General features: G+C 40.9%; 1 protein-coding gene across 1 annotated transcript in view; it reads right to left on the reverse strand.

Moving 5' to 3' along the window:
- sh3gl2a (SH3 domain containing GRB2 like 2a, endophilin A1) overlaps nt 1–18,613 on the reverse strand; it is a gene marked incomplete at both ends in the record, with an annotated part of 76,345 nt that overhangs the window by 15,795 nt on the left and 41,937 nt on the right. Inside the window, one exon of the mRNA XM_080722083.1 lies at nt 386–454. Coding sequence (XP_080578209.1) covers nt 386–454 — 69 coding nt within the window. The remainder of the gene's footprint in view (nt 1–385; nt 455–18,613) is intronic.

The following is an 18,613-nucleotide window of genomic DNA, read 5'->3' on the forward strand; positions in this document are numbered from 1 at the left end:
GAATCACTGCTCTAAGTCAAGCTCCCCTTTTCAGGCCGAGGCTGTGACCCCCAAAATAACCATATTGAACTTGGGACCCCCCACCCCGACAAGCAATTGTAGGAGTTGAGGCATTACACTTATTTTTAATCGGTTCCACAGATACATATAGAAAATTGAAGATCTACAAGCGTTGCCAAGTACTGCGGGGCGTTTTTAGCTTGTAGATCGTCTATTTTCACAAATGTTGTCCTTTCTTATATTATTTGACAATTTGGCCAATGTTTGACCAGTTTTTATAGTATAGCTGGGGACCCCCCCAAAATCATGTGAGGGGTCCCGATCCACAGGTTGAGAACCACTGCTCTAAGCTTTTGTGTGTTGCAAAAACTTGCAAAATTCTTGCCTTCTCCATCTCAGTGAAGTCCACGTCCATCTTTGTTCCTTCTGCGCCTCCACATTTTTCGCTCACAATCTGTAACAAACACACACACACACACACACACACACACACACACACACACACACACACACACACACACACACACACACACACACACACACACACACACACACACAAATAAATAACCATATATAAGATTTTATACTGTAATTCTCAACATATCATAATCAACAAAATACAAATTTTCTTTTTCTGTAATGAATTCCCCAAATGGCTCCACTGGATCTGTTGGATAGCTCCAACATACAGTATGAGCGTGTGACATGCTTGTTTATGTTAATAATCAATAATAATCAATAGTTACATAATTGATTCGTAAATATATGCTAAATATCAGTTTTTCCCCCCAATGTCTGGCTTTGTATGTAGCTCCCTATGTATGACCCAGGAGTCAGCCCAGCTCCTCATCCAGACATCAGTCATATCAAAACTTGACTAACTTGACTACTGTAACTCTCTCCTTACTGGCCTCCCGGCATGTGCACTTAAGCCTCTCCAATTGATCCAAAATGCCACAGCACGATTGGTCTTCAAGCAGCCAAAATGTTCAAGTTTCCCCCCTTCGCTAAAAACCCCAGGACACCGATCCTCTCACTCTTCGCCCTCCTGGCCCTCAAACTCTGGAATAAACTCCCAGTTGCACTTAGAACTGCAGACTCACTCCCTAGCTTCCGCTGTGGTCTTAAGACTCGCCTATTCAGACTCCACTGTAGCCCATAGCACTTACCGTAGCGCTTGCATACCCTCAATGACCATGAAGTAATTTAGATTGCATTTAAAATATATATATATTTTTTATGTTATAATTTGTTGACGTTTTTTACTGAATAGGTGCTCGGTCTAACCGTTTTCTTGATTTGCCAACTTTTTTTTCTTCTTCCATTTGATGTATTGATGTTGATGTGATGTACTGATGTATTACCTTGCTTATTGTAAATCGCTCTGGATTAAGAGCATCTGCTAAATGCTTAAATTGTAACTTGCATATGCATGAGTGTCCATATGAGTGTCCATATGATCACGGAACTCCATGTATGGAGATAACTAACGTCACGGACAGAACGGCCCATACAAGGAGATATATATGCACGTGTGTCGTGTTGATGAAGTGAGCAGGTGCAATTTTTAAACCACTATCTGAGCATTTCAGTCGCAGTTTGCTATTGGACTTTAACATAAAATTTACTTTTTAATACATCTCAGCTTTATTTTTGTCATTCATGATTTCTTGACACTGAAAGTACAATGAAGAGAGACATGGAAGAAGTCTTCAGGCTGGAATACCATGGGTCCCTATGGTGTGTGGTGAGAAGAAGTGACTGAACCAACAACTGGCCTTAATTACTGTAATTAACCTCTGTCTAGAAACTCCCTTCCATCAACACTGATGTTGGATAACTGTTCAGCAACTGTTCACCAGAAGGCTCCGTTACTCAGCAACAGACAGACATGAACAAAGAAACAGATAAGGAATGAGCGTGGACAGCAGTCTGCTTAAATTGTGGTGCTTACCCAACAATGGGCCTTAACTACACTAAATAAAACACTGTCTAGATAATATGCCCTCCCATCAAGGCACAGCACGTTTATTTGTACAAAAGGTTCGGGCCGCCTTCTGTTGTAGAATTTTTCAAACATCATACTTATATAAATAATAACATAATAAATTGAATTGAATTCTTAGAGGGTGGAGTATAATGAATACAACATTTATTGAACAATCTTATCAAGAGCTCTGAGCGACACGCATGCCCATCTGTCGCTCCCATTTCTCAGGCATGGTCCCATTATATACACGGACAGTGTGACAAGAATAGTTGAGAGGGTGTATCCTAAACAATGTCTAAAGATACAATTCTGAAGAGTCTTCCATGTATGGACTGATGACGTCGGAGCGCGCGTGGAGCCACGGTCCCGACAGCTGTTGCTGAGTCAGTCTTACTGTATTCTTAGGTAAAGTGACAGACACGTGACTGCACATATAAAACAAATAGATTACATTTCATAGAATCTATTACAATTCCTCCCTTTGATCATATATCATCATATATGGTCATTAACAGTAAATGTAATGAGATTTGTTTTCCATCTCCAGGAGGATATTTATTAGACACATTTTAATGTGGTAGGGGCGAAAAAACCAATGATGCATATCTTGGGAAAATTCCATCCTACGACCCTCAGGTTTGAGCGATCACTTCGTAAAGCCAGCATTTTGTTTGTGTATGTGTTTCTCCTGCACTCTTCTCCACTTGAATGAATGAGTTCCTTCTTAGGTTGGTTCGTAATGTCTCTTCTTCCCTTATTTGGGCAATGTCACGACACAGGGCTTCCATGCCCCTTTTCCGATCACAACGTCCTCATAGCAGTTGGATTGACAGCGTCCTTCATAGTGGATGGGATGCAAGGCAGTTAGGGTATGTCCCTTGCACAGTTCTATCATCTCATCTGGTTGGGATGCAAGGCGGCAATTCCATGGTGATTTCCCAGACATCTTTTGGTTTCCATACATCTCATTTTTATGGCTCCGTCTCATCTTTCATGTATGGTTTAATTTATTGGATTTCATAAAACTGGAAATAAAAAACTCAGCACCAAGGGTTATCACATCCTAACCTAGAATGATTTTTATAATCTATACAGCCATCAATATTCTGTATTTTCCAACATGGCAATGGGGAGCATTTATCACTTAAACAATATTCAATTTGTAGTACAAAATGGTCATAAATAGTGCAATAATGAATGATACCTTATATTTTTACATACCTTAATGTGTGGAAGTATTTTCTTACCATAGGGTTTAGACATATTTGACATATCTTTCCTTCCATTTTTTCCATTGTTAGGAGTGTTCTTTTACCATATTGACTCAATGTTTTTGGAAACATTTTGACATCTCCTGTAATTACATTTCATCTACGCAACAATATTTCATAGCATAGACATGTTGTTACGGGTTTAGTTAGTTAGTTTATGTTAACCACACATACAGTATGTTGGGAAGAAAGAATAAATCTGTTAAAACCTTCACCACTTGTGTTTTCTCTCCTCTCTTAAGACCCCCATAGTATTTCAGCACCTAAAAATTGGAAAATCCTTTCCTGGGAAAAACCAATTTTGAATTAAAACACATTGACACCTTCCCCATAGCTAAGTGATTCGTGGGAGAAAACAATCTTTCATTAGACAATCCCATGACATATAGAAGACATACAATATATTTCATTTCCGTCCAAAATGGGACTCAGGATCCCTATAGAGAGAAATCAAAAGTATAGTTAGCGTGACTTTTCTTTCACCTTCAAAGGTGAAAACATCCTAATTTTGAAAACATACTCCGTATAATGCATTCAACATTATTCTCCAACAAACCAGTGATTCTCAAAAAACACTGTCTTCACTCATACATACACATATATTCGACCCATATATGCTCAATATACCCGGGTATCACTCAACCTCAGACATGCACTCCTTGCATTTCAATTCAGTGGGCAGTGGCCTGTGGTTCAGGCTCCTGTTATTCCCAAACATACAGTGACTCCAAGGGTGTACCTCCCATTTCTATCAGCTGGTCATTAACCCAGCAGGAGTCCCTCTGGCCAGTAGAGAACTGAACAGGTGACCAAACAAAAACAAACCTAAAAATGTCAACCAAACCTACATTATGTAGCTACTAGAGACAGCAATTCTGAATAATAATAGCCTAATAATCTAACCTGAAAATGTACTAGAGCCATTCCAAAATTGTAACTACTAGAGACTAGAGACAACAACTCTGGAAATTGTAACTACTTCTAGTCCTCTTATAATTAATAGCCTAATGCTCATAATTCTCTTATAATTCATAAAAAGGCTAATTCATATCTATAATTCTCTTATAATTCCTATCACCTCCCCCCTCTTTTTGAGAAGCACTGGTCAAGCTCACTCTCTCCAAACCGAAGCATTCCGGTCTTCCAATTGAGCATGACCTACAGTACAAGCTCACAACGGTTGCGTTTGTGACGCGCTGCTCACCCTGCTCGGCGCAACACAGAAGATCATCAATAACTATTAGGAGCAGGGAGATAAAAATACATATAGACACCCCCCATGGGGCTACCCCCATGGGGCTACTGTTGGGGAGTGGTGGGAGGAGGAAGGGACAACCGAGGAACCCATGTCGCGGGTTCCATCCAGTAACCTCCTAGGAACTTCATGGATAGTGCTTATTAGTTAAATAAGAGGGTCTAATTTGCTAATCATATGCTATCCTCTCAGCACTGATATATCCGTCCTCAGTGTTTCACTACTAACTAAAATTCAAGTATATAAACAAAATCCTCAAAGCAGCTTACTGGTTAAGCCTGTAATTAATTTAACAACTTAAAATACTAAACCCCACACTGACCCCCATATGTATAGAAACACACCTTTTTCCCAAGAATCATATATTTCCCTAGAATCATATATTATTTTATCAGGCACAGGATTCTTTTCCTTGTTTTATGATTCCATATTGCCTATTGCCTATTAGTAGTGTAATACATTTAATACATAGATCAATCCGCTGTGGCAATGTACTGTACTATCCAACAAGTTTCAACATTACTCCTGTAGATATCCTGTGAGAAAAAACAGAACCATAAGGCTAAGTGGAGGGACATTATCGCAGAGCTCCACTCCATGTGCACTCTTCATTTAATCACTGAATGCTAAACAGCAGATATCATCTCAACCGTGTCAATTAATGTCACCTGACGACCACACTGTTCCTGTCACTCAGCCATTTCCGTCTACCCTTGTGTGCTTACTATAAGTTTGAACAACTGAACTGACCTCCCCCAAGCTGTCTCCCAACCAAGTCATGACAGTTGATCTGTAAGTGGCCACAACAGCTGAGATTTAGCCCAAAAATATATTTGTTCTTTGTGCTGCCTGCCTGTATGTTTGGCTATTACAGAGTTGGACAGTACCACACACTAGTAGGCTTCTACTGGAGTACCTGGGTTATCTGTTATGTCAATCCACCTAAAAACACTATTATTTTATTCTATCTTAGACCTAAGACCCCACCACCCACACAGAATCGCATTATTCCTATTTTAATCTTTAATAGACTTAAGAGATTATATTTGTGTTCACTCTAGCACGTTGGAAGAGAACAAAATGTGTTATTGGCCTACAGTAGGGATCTATTCAAATACGATTTTAAATCAGTTATAATTATCCTTAATTATATTGGCAACAGTCAGTCTGATACCACTGTTGTGTTCTTAAATTCCATGCCACTGCACTATTTTACATGATCTGGGTCCAATATTAATGACAATGTGACCCTTATCCTATGTAAGTGTAAAAATGTGGCTTCTATTGTTAGACAAATCTAACTTATTTCATTTGTGACCCCCCTTTTAAGCTCAAAGGACTAATATGGCCACTGCAGGGTTAAGGAACACTTTATCTGATGGGTTAAATAATTTTCAGTGAGACAATTCTCTCCACAGACTGTCTTGTGCCTTGAAAGGTTTAAAACCATCCCAATATATATAGTTATGGGCACTCTAACTACAAAGTATTTTAAATAGGGTCAAAATTTACTGAACACAACATATCATGATTTCAGAAACTCTACCAAATTCTACCTGCTCTTTAAACAATGTTACTGAGTTATAAGTAAATGTCCTATTTCCATATCGGTATGTATGACCCTGGCTTAGGATCATATTCATCCTCTGTTACGCCAAGTAGACATTTAGATAGTATAGTTCATCTTTATCATATGGAAGCCATTAATCACCTAATCAATCCTTTCTTCCCAGAGCCATGGGTACTCACCAACTTACTATGACCCCACCACCGCTCCCCCGTCACGTCAGTGCCCCACTGAGAGAGGAATTACTACAACCACCACACAGGAAAAAACATAATGATTAGCCATCCAAAGTGTTCACGATGTATCCTTCATGTTCCTTAGGAATGTTCGGTCTCACCAAAGGTTCTGTGTGCCCCCCACAGAACCAAAGCCATGCACCTGGCTTTAGTAGTCCTTGGAATTCTTGCAGTCCCAAAATGTCATTTGAGTAACATTCTCAGTGTCATGTTGTCCCCAGTCCAACATTGTTCTCCAGATGCGGAACTAGTCCATCTTGATGACCAGACTGTCAATGTGATCGCATTTGCCCTCTCCCAGTATAGCTCAAGTGACAGGTGAACCCCTGATGGACACGCAGTAAGCAGAGTAAAGGATTTCCCAAAGTCTATGTTTGAAAAACCTGGCTTCTCCCAATATGATAAAACAACACAACCAGACATTATCCTTATACTAATGCTACAATCATCTGCTATCTAATTATAATGCCCTGCAATCTCAAAAGTATTTTACATTTACACAGAATCCTTCTTAAGGCAATTCTGTCAATACTATGTCATGAACCGACAGTGTATTCCTGAACAGCTGTGTGAGAGAATTGTCACACTTACTTCTAGAGGCCCTGTACATTTTACAGTAATTGTACTGTCCGGAAACAGTTCTCTAGATCTGACCACATGTCCTCCATTAATAACAAATAATATAATATTATAATATTATGTCTATTTTTTCACATGGGAAAACCCCAGTACATTGGATAATTTCACTACCCATCTTACAATATTAAGTACATACATTCACCACTATTTAGTGCCCGTTTTTCAGCTCCCTTTCTTTAGATACATTTTACATGCCACATGCCACATCTAAGAATTTAAAATGGTTACACTTAAAAGCTAGTCATCCAACCAATCGGTTGTTTATCCTTTCTCAAAGAAATTATGTTGGCTGCTAAGACTTTAAAAATAAACTAGTAGCAGTGCTCCCCCGAGCACTGGTCTCCACACAAGCTGAAGTATGCGAAAATATACTGACAGGTTGGCAACCGTTTTTTTTTACTGTCTATATTAGGAAAAATTAGATTCTACTGAAACATTTAACTTCTTGTATGTGACATACTTGTGTAACCAGATTACACCATCACTTTGCTTGAGTTTCACTGAATTAGAGAAACATTTTATCAATAAAGTTTTCAGCCAACCATATATATTTTGCACTACTGTTTATTTCCTACCCTTACCCTTAGTCCTTGCTTGACCTATGAAGAGAATAGCCTGACAACAAGCTGACTACAGCCTATTTTAAATCAATGTTCATTAGTTCATATGGTCACTTTTATTTTGACGACTGCTAAACTGCAAAGCTAAAGATATATTTTGGACAATCTCTTCTTCAGTCCACTGGCTGAAATAAGTTACATTCTCCTTTTAAATGAGCGTACAAAGGCCAAATAGGCCCAAATATCGAAACAGCCATTCCACCCAGACTGACACACATTTGGGATGGACCACAGAAATGTTATTCTCACAGCAGGGGTTGTCTTCCACAGGCCCCCACCATTCCTAAAGCACGGCACCTGTTCCCCATGTCCAGCTATTCTACACTGTCCTATCCAAGTCAGCAAATAGCATAATGTCAATCACAGCCCAAGCTGTCTATTAATGAACTACTAAACCATTTAGACTGACGTCCACTACCATGTCTATGATGTGGTTCTCACCCACAAATTACCTCACTTAATACCTGTCACAAAGCAATGCCAACCGATTTTACCGTAGTGTTAATAATTAAGAATAGACTGCTACCCAACCTTAATTTAACCCTGGTAAAATAATCTAAGTCAAGCTTTAGAGGTCAACCCAGAATGATCTGGTCAACACATACATGTAAATTCATCCATTTAACCTTCAAACATCACTGTTTACCAAACAATGAGATACTCTGTCACAACTAGCCTAGTTTCCAATCCCTGCAGCTAACATTCACAGTACAGTATACAGTCTCAATAGTCAAACTGACTTCTATGTCCTACTTAAATATTAAGACAAAATTAAGCCTTCATTAACCATTATAAATTATAATCAATATTCTCCAACATGCCTTGAAAACCGCTGATCTACCGTTCTGCTAGAACAGACTCACAAGTTTACAATGGTCTACTCTCATGGGTTTTCCCTGACCCCAACGTGTCCCTGGGTTTTAGATTTAAATCAAATAATGTCTATTTAATTGTGCCGAGGTTTCCTTTGCTGTATGATTATGCAAGCGTTGACGCACAAGAACAATCGTCTCCTCAATGTAGGCCTATCCGCTTCTTCGTATGGCCGGTGCGGTACGCTACTAAAATAGCCAGCAAAGGAACCCTTGCCTGCTGTGACCCTGTATCTCATTTAAAAATAGCAGACCTACAAGCCCACAGCGCAGCGCATTTCACCGTGCTGTCAGCTTGTAGCTCTGACGGGTCCGTGAAGTGAAGTGAGCAGAAAGAACGTTTCCGGTCTGAGAGACGGCAGAAATATGCCAGGCTCCAGCCTTCAAACTAAAGGTGCAGTAGGCCTACATAATGTATATTATAGCCGGCTTTAGGGATACTCTTATTCTTAAGAGACCAGCGCCGGAAGCCTTATTTCTGCTAACGCTATTTCTGCTCATTTCACATAGGCGCTCTGTCACCCCCCCACCGCGCGTAACTGTTGTACGGCGAGAATAGAACGTAACAGAAGCAGACAGCTGCCGTATCAGACAGACTCACAAGAGTTTGACAGGTCATAGACCTCAATTAATTAGGTATTGTTGTAGCTTTACCACTTTAGACAAATAATAATGTGTAATTTGTAGGTTTATAGGCTTAAATTATAGCCTAAAATCTTTCTTTTCCCAGCTGACCATGGTAGTCGTGGATTCTTTATTACCAATCAACGGAACAGTTTCTTCATTTCAGATATATTGATCGCTCGACCACGACTGACTAGTTATACAAGGTAACGGACTCTCCCGTCCGCCTGGTATTTTTTCCAATAGCATCAGTTATTTGATATAGGCCGAAAATGCATTTCCTTACATTCACGGCCTCACATTCACACCCCCAGCAGCTCGAGACTTATGCTTTTCACAAAAAAGGTAAGGTCAAAACCTATATTTTTAGTCTACCCAATGTCTTAATGACATAAGACCTTCTCCCAGGCCATTTTAACCCAGCGAGAGAAAAGAAAAGATGATCCCGATTCCTATTTTGGTTCTGGTTTCAACTACCCACTTCTAGTTGATTATCATAAATGCATAAATTAAATTCATACCTACCCCCCCTTTGTAAGCAACTTTCACAGGAGACGGATGCCCATAAAGGCACCCCAAAACATGGCCTACCAGAAAGATGCTCACAACACATCGAATTTAAAACATTAGTTGTACTGTATCAACTGTACTACATGGAATAGTTATTTAACAACCAAGTCTGGCTTTCACAGTTAAATATATACGACCATTTCATAATTACATATTTCACGTCTGGTTACGTTCATTTATGATCGCCTGATTACGTTCATAATTACTCGCCCACATGCGGCGTTTTAGAGAATATTTCGTCATGCAATATCCTATACCGAGATGATTATTGCCGAAAGGCGATTCCCCAATCGATAATCAACCCTAACCCTGGTTTCCTACAGGTACTGTACTTTAACAGAAACAACCCACGATCACGTGGAGCTACGTATTAGCTTTCACCCCGAATTACACGGGTACTGTACGTTTAAACAGTATACTTCCGAGATACGGTAGATACCTTCTATACATGCAAGGCATCTCTCTATTAAATTTTGTTCATGCAAGTACGACAGCCGCATAAAAATGTCGTGGCCTGTCCCGGGTACATGCAATTATAATGACCACGTCTGGCCTCCCAAATCATATTGTATTCACGATACTCTCACCCCGTTAAGTTCGACCGGCGATCCCTGTCCGACAGCTGCTCTGAATCAATAGCCAGTGTGTCCTGTACGGAAAAGAGAAAAGCTGACAGACAGATTATGCCGATCTCGGTGGAACCTCCACTGTTATAGAATTTTTCAAACATCATACTTATATAAATAATAACATAATAAATTGAATTGAATTCTTAGAGGGTGGAGTATAATGAATACAACATTTATTGAACAATCTTATCAAGAGCTCTGAGCGACACGCATGCCCATCTGTCGCTCCCATTTCTCAGGCATGGTCCCATTATATACACGGACAGTGTGACAAGAATAGTTGAGAGGGTGTATCCTAAACAATGTCTAAAGATACAATTCTGAAGAGTCTTCCATGTATGGACTGATGACGTCGGAGCGCGCGTGGAGCCACGGTCCCGACAGCTGTTGCTGAGTCAGTCTTACTGTATTCTTAGGTAAAGTGACAGACACGTGACTGCACATATAAAACAAATAGATTACATTTCATAGAATCTATTACACTTCACATCTAGTGTGGCCCTCACACCTACACTACATTGTTGCACTGCCAATTCGACCAATATGTCTGAGTCATATGTTGGGGGCTTTGACAGAATACCCATTGTACTGGTCTGCCTATTTTGTGCCCATATATGGAGATGTCTCTTTCTGTCTGCCTACCAGTGTCATTTTTATTCCCATACTGTATATGGATATATTTGTATATGTCAGTAATTGTCCCTTTTATCCCCATATATTGGAAGGCCTGTAATGGTATATGGCCATATTGTTTGGATCGGTGGTTCTGGACAACTGTATATCCAAACTACTCGACGGAGGGCCAACAGCACTCCCTCGAGTCCTTGCCACTGCAAAGCAGATAAGGATTGAGCGTGGGCGGCAATCTGCTTTAAGCTGTGGTCCCACAGCTATATCCAGCCTCTAGATTGACACATACTCACACACGCGTGCACATGCTTTTGATTTGACACTGGTGTCACGGTCAAGTGATTGCTTTGGTCTCGCTATATTGTGCAATATTTTCCTCCAGTCTGTGCGCTGATAAGCTGTGCCACTGCCACCACACAGTGCTGGCCATAAGATGTGCCACCACGCAGCGGTGGCCTGTGACATAACCTGGTGCCCTGGAGGTAGGAAGCATGCTGTTTCAACCAGGTCAAACATGGTTGGGGGGGTTGTATATTTCCTCCTGCACAGGGGTGCTATTTATGAGTTCATTTCATCAAGTGTCCCGCTAGCCAATCACAGCACATCCTGTGAAGCTTGGCCAATGGGACCCTGGGCGTACAACAAACTTTGAGCTGTTTGTGACAAGATATAGGTCATATCTAGACCAGATGTAGGCCATACTTTAGTTTACTTTAAGTCCCGGAATTTTTGGGGGGACCGGACAAAGCTGTCAATGTTGATGAAGGTCTGAACGACTGAAACGTTATAATACTAATGATGCTGACCTTCAAAGCAGCCAAAGGTACGGCTCCTCCATAACTCCAAAACCTGATCAACCTCACAACCCCAACCGTTCACTCAGATCGCCGTGGACTGAAGACTCACCTCTTCAGACTCCACCTAAACCCATAGCACTACTGTAACACTCCCCTTCACTCAATGACCACACATGAAGCTAGATAGCATTTTTAGGTTTTAGAAGTTTTAGAAATGTTATTATTACCAGTAAGACGCCTAAGGGCGAAAAGCACCATCTGTCTTGGCCATTTATAGATTCTGTTAGTGTGGTTCTCCTAACAGGGCATTATCTGGGATACAATCCCTTTTATGCCCATATATGGAGATCCCTGCTCTGAGTATCTGACATCACTAATCCCTTTTATGCCCATATATGGAGATCCCTAACAGAATCCCTTGTATGCCCATATATGGAGATCCCTGCTCTGAGTATCTGACTGAATCCCTTTTATGCCCATATATGGAGATCCCTGCTCTGAGAATCTGACTTCACTAATCCCTTTTATGCCCATATATGGAGATCCCTAACAGAATCCCTTTTATGCCCATATATGGAAATCCCTGCTCTGAGTATCTGACATCACTATGATGTCACCTGTTTATGCCTATATTTGGAGATCCCTGCTCTGAGTATCTGGCATCACCGCGATGTCACCTGTGATTGCGACCGTAGGTCGCAGTTTACTGTCAGAACCGGCACAGCTTGTTTGTATGTATGTACATCACCACAGTATCAGGCGTTACACGTACGTAAGTACATACATACAAACAAGCTGTGCCGGTTCTGACAGTAAACTGCGACCTACGGTCGCAATTATTATTATTATTTTTCTAGATTGATATTCCTATATGCATTTGTTGTATTGTTGTTGATTTACTGACATATTATCTTGCTTATTATATTGATGCATTACCTGCTTATCGTAAGTCGCTTTGGATTAAAAGCGTCTGCTAAATGCCTAAACTGTAAACTCAGTTTACAGTCTACAGTTTACTAAACTGTAATACATTTATTGTGAGTGAAGACAGTGTGCGGGACTCCTTTTCTCCATTTCTAAACCTTGTGGATCTTGAAATAAATGAATACATTCAAATACATATAAGCTTTCTTTTCATTATAATTTCCGACTTTATCTAGAACTTGTCTTAATGAATACAATGTTATTACGTAATTTTTGGGGGGCCTTTAGGTACAGCGTAGACGATATTAGAGCCTACTCAACTATCGGGTCACCCCGAATGAAATGGTATTTTAGCTAATCTGTATCGTAGAGTATCTATTATTACATTCCTCCTATTGCCGCATCCCACTTCCAAGCCCATTCACGCCCCCTTTACATCGACTTCAACTCATAGGTAGTCGTCTAGGACGTAAGGAATACCGCCCCTAACGCTATCATTCGCCCCCCGTCGCCATGGTGACAGCCCTCCATTGGCTCATTCCCAGCTATGGGACCGGCGGATCCAATTTCAACAGAGGGGGGCGTCGCAGTAAGTGGAGTGAAATTTGACACCACTGTGTTTGCATGTACGTGCTGCTGCTGCTGCCTCCACAGTGAGGGCAGAGAAATAGCAGAGGCATAACAGTCACTTCTCTCCAGTGCGTCCGGCGGTCAAATATGTCCGACCGGAAACGTGCGCTGCGGCACAATAGTTCCGCCACAATAGTTCCCCCCCCCATTTTTTTTTTTTTTTAATTCTTATTTTTTTTTGTCTTTTTTTTTACTTTTTTTCTTTTTTTTTACTTTTTTTTTTCAAAAAACAAAAAAAAAAAGTTTTTTTTAGTAAAGAAGCGGGCGTGGACTCTAGATGTGAGCGGCCCGAAGGGCCGCGAACCTCTAGTGTAATACAATATAGCTTAAAGAGTACATCTGCAGTAGACCCAGGCATTGGGTAAGAGTCAACACCTAACTACTGGTTGACAGTAATGTCTGAAGGTCCTAAACCCAATATCTCCGCCTAACAAGCAGGGATTCCCTCTTGCATGAGCGGTAAGGGGATTGAATGATGGCTATAAATTGGAAGTTTTACAGAGGATTGCTGCTACAAAAATAAAATAACCTGTAAGTATTTTCCTGATCCTGCTTATGATAAAGGACACATTTATCAACTTGCCTTGCTTCACAGATTCACTCACACACGGCTCACTTAGCAGTGAGACATATTTCCCTGTCATCAGTTCCAAACAACACTACAAATACTTTTCTCAAATCCTCCATGAGCCAGTTTCCATGGAGACAGGCACATTCAGGCTTGGCAGATGGCTTTTGTTGGTGTTGGTCTTACTCTTCTATCATTTATTCTTCCCATATCTTCATCCTCCCTTTCCTCTCACTGTCAATCACCCCCCTCCCCAAACCTCATACAATCACAATACATGAATACATCAGCTGAATCAGTCACCACAAACTACACCTAAAAGAGGAAATGGACATCAACCAAAAATAGTTGACGTACAAGCTCATAATGCACCCATGGTGTGAGTTTATAGTGTGATCCTTACACCATAGGTTTGTGTGTGTGTGTGTGTGTGTGTGTGTGTGTGTGTGTGTGTGTGTGTGTGTGTGTGTGTGTGTGTGTGTGTGTGTGTGTGTGTGTGTGTGTGTTGGGGTTGTTTACTTGGTTTACTTGGTTTGATGGCACATACAGCAGCTTGTTCTATCAACTCAGCGTGTGCATGTGCACGTGCACACGCGCACACACACACATGCACTAAATAATACAGTTATTCCCCTTATTATTAATTGAGAATTCAGTAGCGAAGTGTGATGTCACTTCCGTGAAATGGCGTGAAATGTCGCCCTCTACGGGGTTCATGATGGTATTGTTTTGTATTCAAATCGCCATTGGGGAATTTGCGATCACCGCATATAAGAACTGTGTTAAAAATATAAACACACCATGCTCTCGGATTGACCCAAATGGATATGAAGCATCGACTAAGGTGGAAATGTACAGATTTACCCAAAGAGTAACACAATAAACGCTAGAAACGAGTTACAACAGGCTATATCAGATATGAATGAATATCATAAACTATGCAGAACCCCCCCGCTGACAGAAACGCGCACATGGTGTGTTTATATTTTTAACACAGTTCTTATATGCGGTGATCGCAAATTCCCCAATGGCGATTTGAATACAAAACAATACCAGCATGAACCCCCTAGAGGGCGACATTACGCACAAATGACGACATGGCTTCGTTTCTCTATAGCAACAGTCATTATATAATAATTTCCTGTTGAAAGCGTCCTAGACTAGAGTTAGATACTTCCTGGATTAGTGCTTGCCCCCTCTACTCAAGCAGACAGGCTGGGGGGTGGAGATTAGACATTTCAGTCCCACCCATAGAGGGCGCCACAAATGCAACAAAAGTCACTGGTGCAGAAACAATATTTACCAGTATTTCACCAATTAGCGAGTCATGTGAAAATGACTGTTAAACATGGCTTTGGTACACCATACTGTAGTTAAATGCACTCAAGAATGTGTGGGTGGGGAATATTTCTTCCATGAACAACAGCCAATCAGGAATCACATTTTGAAGGGCTAGAGCACACCTCCAAAATAGCATTCACTTCTGCCCATAGGGGGAGCCACAAATGCAAGTTGCACTGTCTGTTAAAACTATAGTGTGTGTGTGTGTGTGTGTGTGTGTGTGTGTGTGTGTGTGTGTGTGTGTGTGTGTGTGTGTGTGTGTGTGTGTGTGTGTGTGTGTGTGTGTGTGTGTGTGTGTGTGTGTGTGTGTGAACCGTTCTGTTTTATATACTGTATATTATAATATTATGGAACAGGATATGAAGGTCCAGAGTGCACTTGCCTGTAATGCCTCGCATGGGGAGAGGAAAGAGTGGAAATCTGAGATGAGAGATGACCTAAAGAGGGGGCTGTTTGCGGCTACATAAGCCCCTTTTCGACTGCAGTTTTAGCACCACACCACACCACACTACACCACACCACACCGCACCACATAAAAATATCTACATTTTCCATTACAAAAAAGTACCACTATCGGTAAGAAACAAATTGACCCTTTTAACTGTGATTATAATATAATATAAATTTGTATCACAACTATCCTAATTATAATGCACTGTAATGGATTATAACTGTGATTATAATACCTTATAAAGTATTAATGTATTACTATGATAATTAAAATACACTATAATAGATTATAATAGTGGTTATAACACAATAGAATCTATTATCATGTATTACAACTATATCCTGGTGGTCTAAATGAAAAGTCAGTGAGTGATCAGTCATTATGAAGTGTTTGGCCCTATTTGGCCTAGCTCAGACCTACTCTAGAGTGGATACTTTTTAGTACCCTGTTTAGTACCACTTTCACACCACTCTACCCAGGTCCTTGTAGTGGAAAACCAGGCACAAGTGGGCGGTGTGGTGTGGAGTGGTGTGGAGTTGGGCCAGTGGAAAATGGGCTATAGTGTATGGCATGACATTGACGTCTACACAAGAACTCTATGAATGGTGGAAATGTGGACCTAGTCTACGGGGACCTGCCGCGAGTTACAGACATGGTCAGGGATAGAAGGATAGGCTGGCTGGGCACTGTGTCAGGCACCCAGAACTGGTGGCGAGCAAACTGACACTGCTGTGCTGGAGCCAACCCAAGGGACAGCTAGGAGGGAAACTGGCACACGCCTATGCAGACACACTGTGGTGTGACAGTGGAGCTAGCAACGGTGCAGAGTTCAAGACCTTGACGCTGGATAGGACAGTGGAGGGCAGCGTGTTGGTGTCGGCTAGTCCACACTTTTGCATTGAATCAAATTGCAAGTAACTATTGTACTACTGTCCCCAGTAACTAATATTTTAACTTATTATAATTGCCAAAACAGTAATACGTTCATAATTAGCTATTAATCCAAGTAACCTAAGGCAACTTATGAGTTACTAATTTACAATGAAAGCATTTTAGTTTTTGACTGAGATAGTAGGAGGTTGTCACATGTGTGAAAAAAAGATCTACAAGCTATCAACACGTTGCAATATGACCCATTGTTAGCTTGTAAATGTGTTCTTTTTTAAGCAACCGCCCTCTCGCAGAATTATGATGCAATTATACAAGTCAGGAATGACCTTAGTGGAACCTCTGTAAACGCCTTCTGAGGATGCCGGCCACGTATTTGAATACAGGCATACTAATTGAAGATTGTGGAGCCATTTGTAAACAGCCACTGATGATTTGATAGAAATTTTCGAAAGAGCAATGGCCAATTTTGAATGGGTTTGGCTGAACTTGGCTGGCCGACCAGTGGTGTAACTTCATTAGTCAGAGTCACAGACTGACTCAGTCAGTGACTCAAGTCTGTCAGTTAGTCAGTGAGTGAGTGAGTGACTGTTGTGTTGATAGGGCTGGCCTGGATATTATGCTCCAGCCAAAAAGCATAAACAATGATTTGCAGCAGAAGGAGCAAGAAAGAGATAAAGAGAGAGAGACACAGACAGAGAGAGACACAGACAGAGACAGACACAGACACAGACACAGAGACAGAGACAGAGAGACAGACACAGACACAGAGACAGGAGCCTGGTCATGAAGGGAGCCACATCAACGGTATACGCCAGTAGTTATCTCATGAGCTAAGCAGATAAATGAATGAATAGCAGCTCAATCAAGCAGGGAGGGCCAGTGGGGGACCATTGAACGACAGAATTGGAACTGCACATGAATGGAGATGAACTGCTCTGGTGGCTGTTCCAACCCAGTGGACTGCACAAACTGTGTTTATGCTGCAGGCCCAGTACTCCTGCAACCTCTTTATGTACAAGAGAGTGAGTTTGTTTGTGTGGCCATTCTAGCATACTGTAGTTCTCCCTTCCGTCACAACTCAACTCTGCATCTCTGTCCTTATCTGTCTGTACAGTATAATGTACATGCTTGTGTGAGTTAGTGTGTATACAGTACAGTATACTAACTAACTGTAAAAGTGTGTGAGTCAGTGTGAGTCAGTGTGAGTCAGAGTGTGTGTGTGTGTGTGTGTGTGTGTGTGTGTGTGTGTGTGTGTGTGTGTGTGTGTGTGTGTGCGTGTGCGTGTGCGTGTGCGTGTGTGTGTGTGTGTGTGTGTGTGTGTGTGTGTGTGTGTGTCTTCTACTATTGGTAGCCACCAAATATGGCAAAGGCGTTGTTACTTGTACCCTTGAAGAGTGTGTGGGCATTGGATATTTGTCCAGGATTTGCTGACTGTACATTATTTACAGCACCTTGTAATATTTGTGTGTATTGTATCTCTTATGTGGACTCATATATACATGATTAATGTGTCCTCATTTCCCCCATTCTATTCCTCCTTTCATTCTCTCTCACATTGTCTCTGTCTCTTCAGTGGTAAGGACAGGACAAAGTGACTCTCGCAGCATGTATGATGTGAACCTCTTAATGTTTGACAAAATCTAACACCGCCCTCCAGCGAAATAACAGTGACATACTGTATACGTAGGCTGTGTCCCTGGTGATTTCACATGCACATGCACATACACATGCACACGTAAAAGATACAATACAAGGACACAAATATTACAAGGTGCTAAAAAAAGGTAAAAAATGTACAGTCAGCAAATCTTGGACAAATACAGTGTTGACAAAGTAACAGTGCCTTCGCCATATTTGGTGAAGACACTGTAAAAGAAATGCATACATTACATACATACAAATAAAAAATAAATAAATATCTCTATATACGTATATATATAGCCTATATATATATATATATATTAGGGATGGTCCGATCAGGTTTTTTGGAACCGATCACCGAGCACCGATCACAAAAGTTTGATCACCCGATACCGATCAATCACCGATCCGATCAAGTTATTATTTATATATTATTTATATTTTCTAAATGTTAATGTTTTAACTTT

This window comes from Nannobrachium achirus (assembly GCF_963921795.1).
Source record: "Nannobrachium achirus genome assembly, chromosome: 3".
Lineage (NCBI taxonomy): Eukaryota > Metazoa > Chordata > Actinopteri > Myctophiformes > Myctophidae > Nannobrachium > Nannobrachium achirus.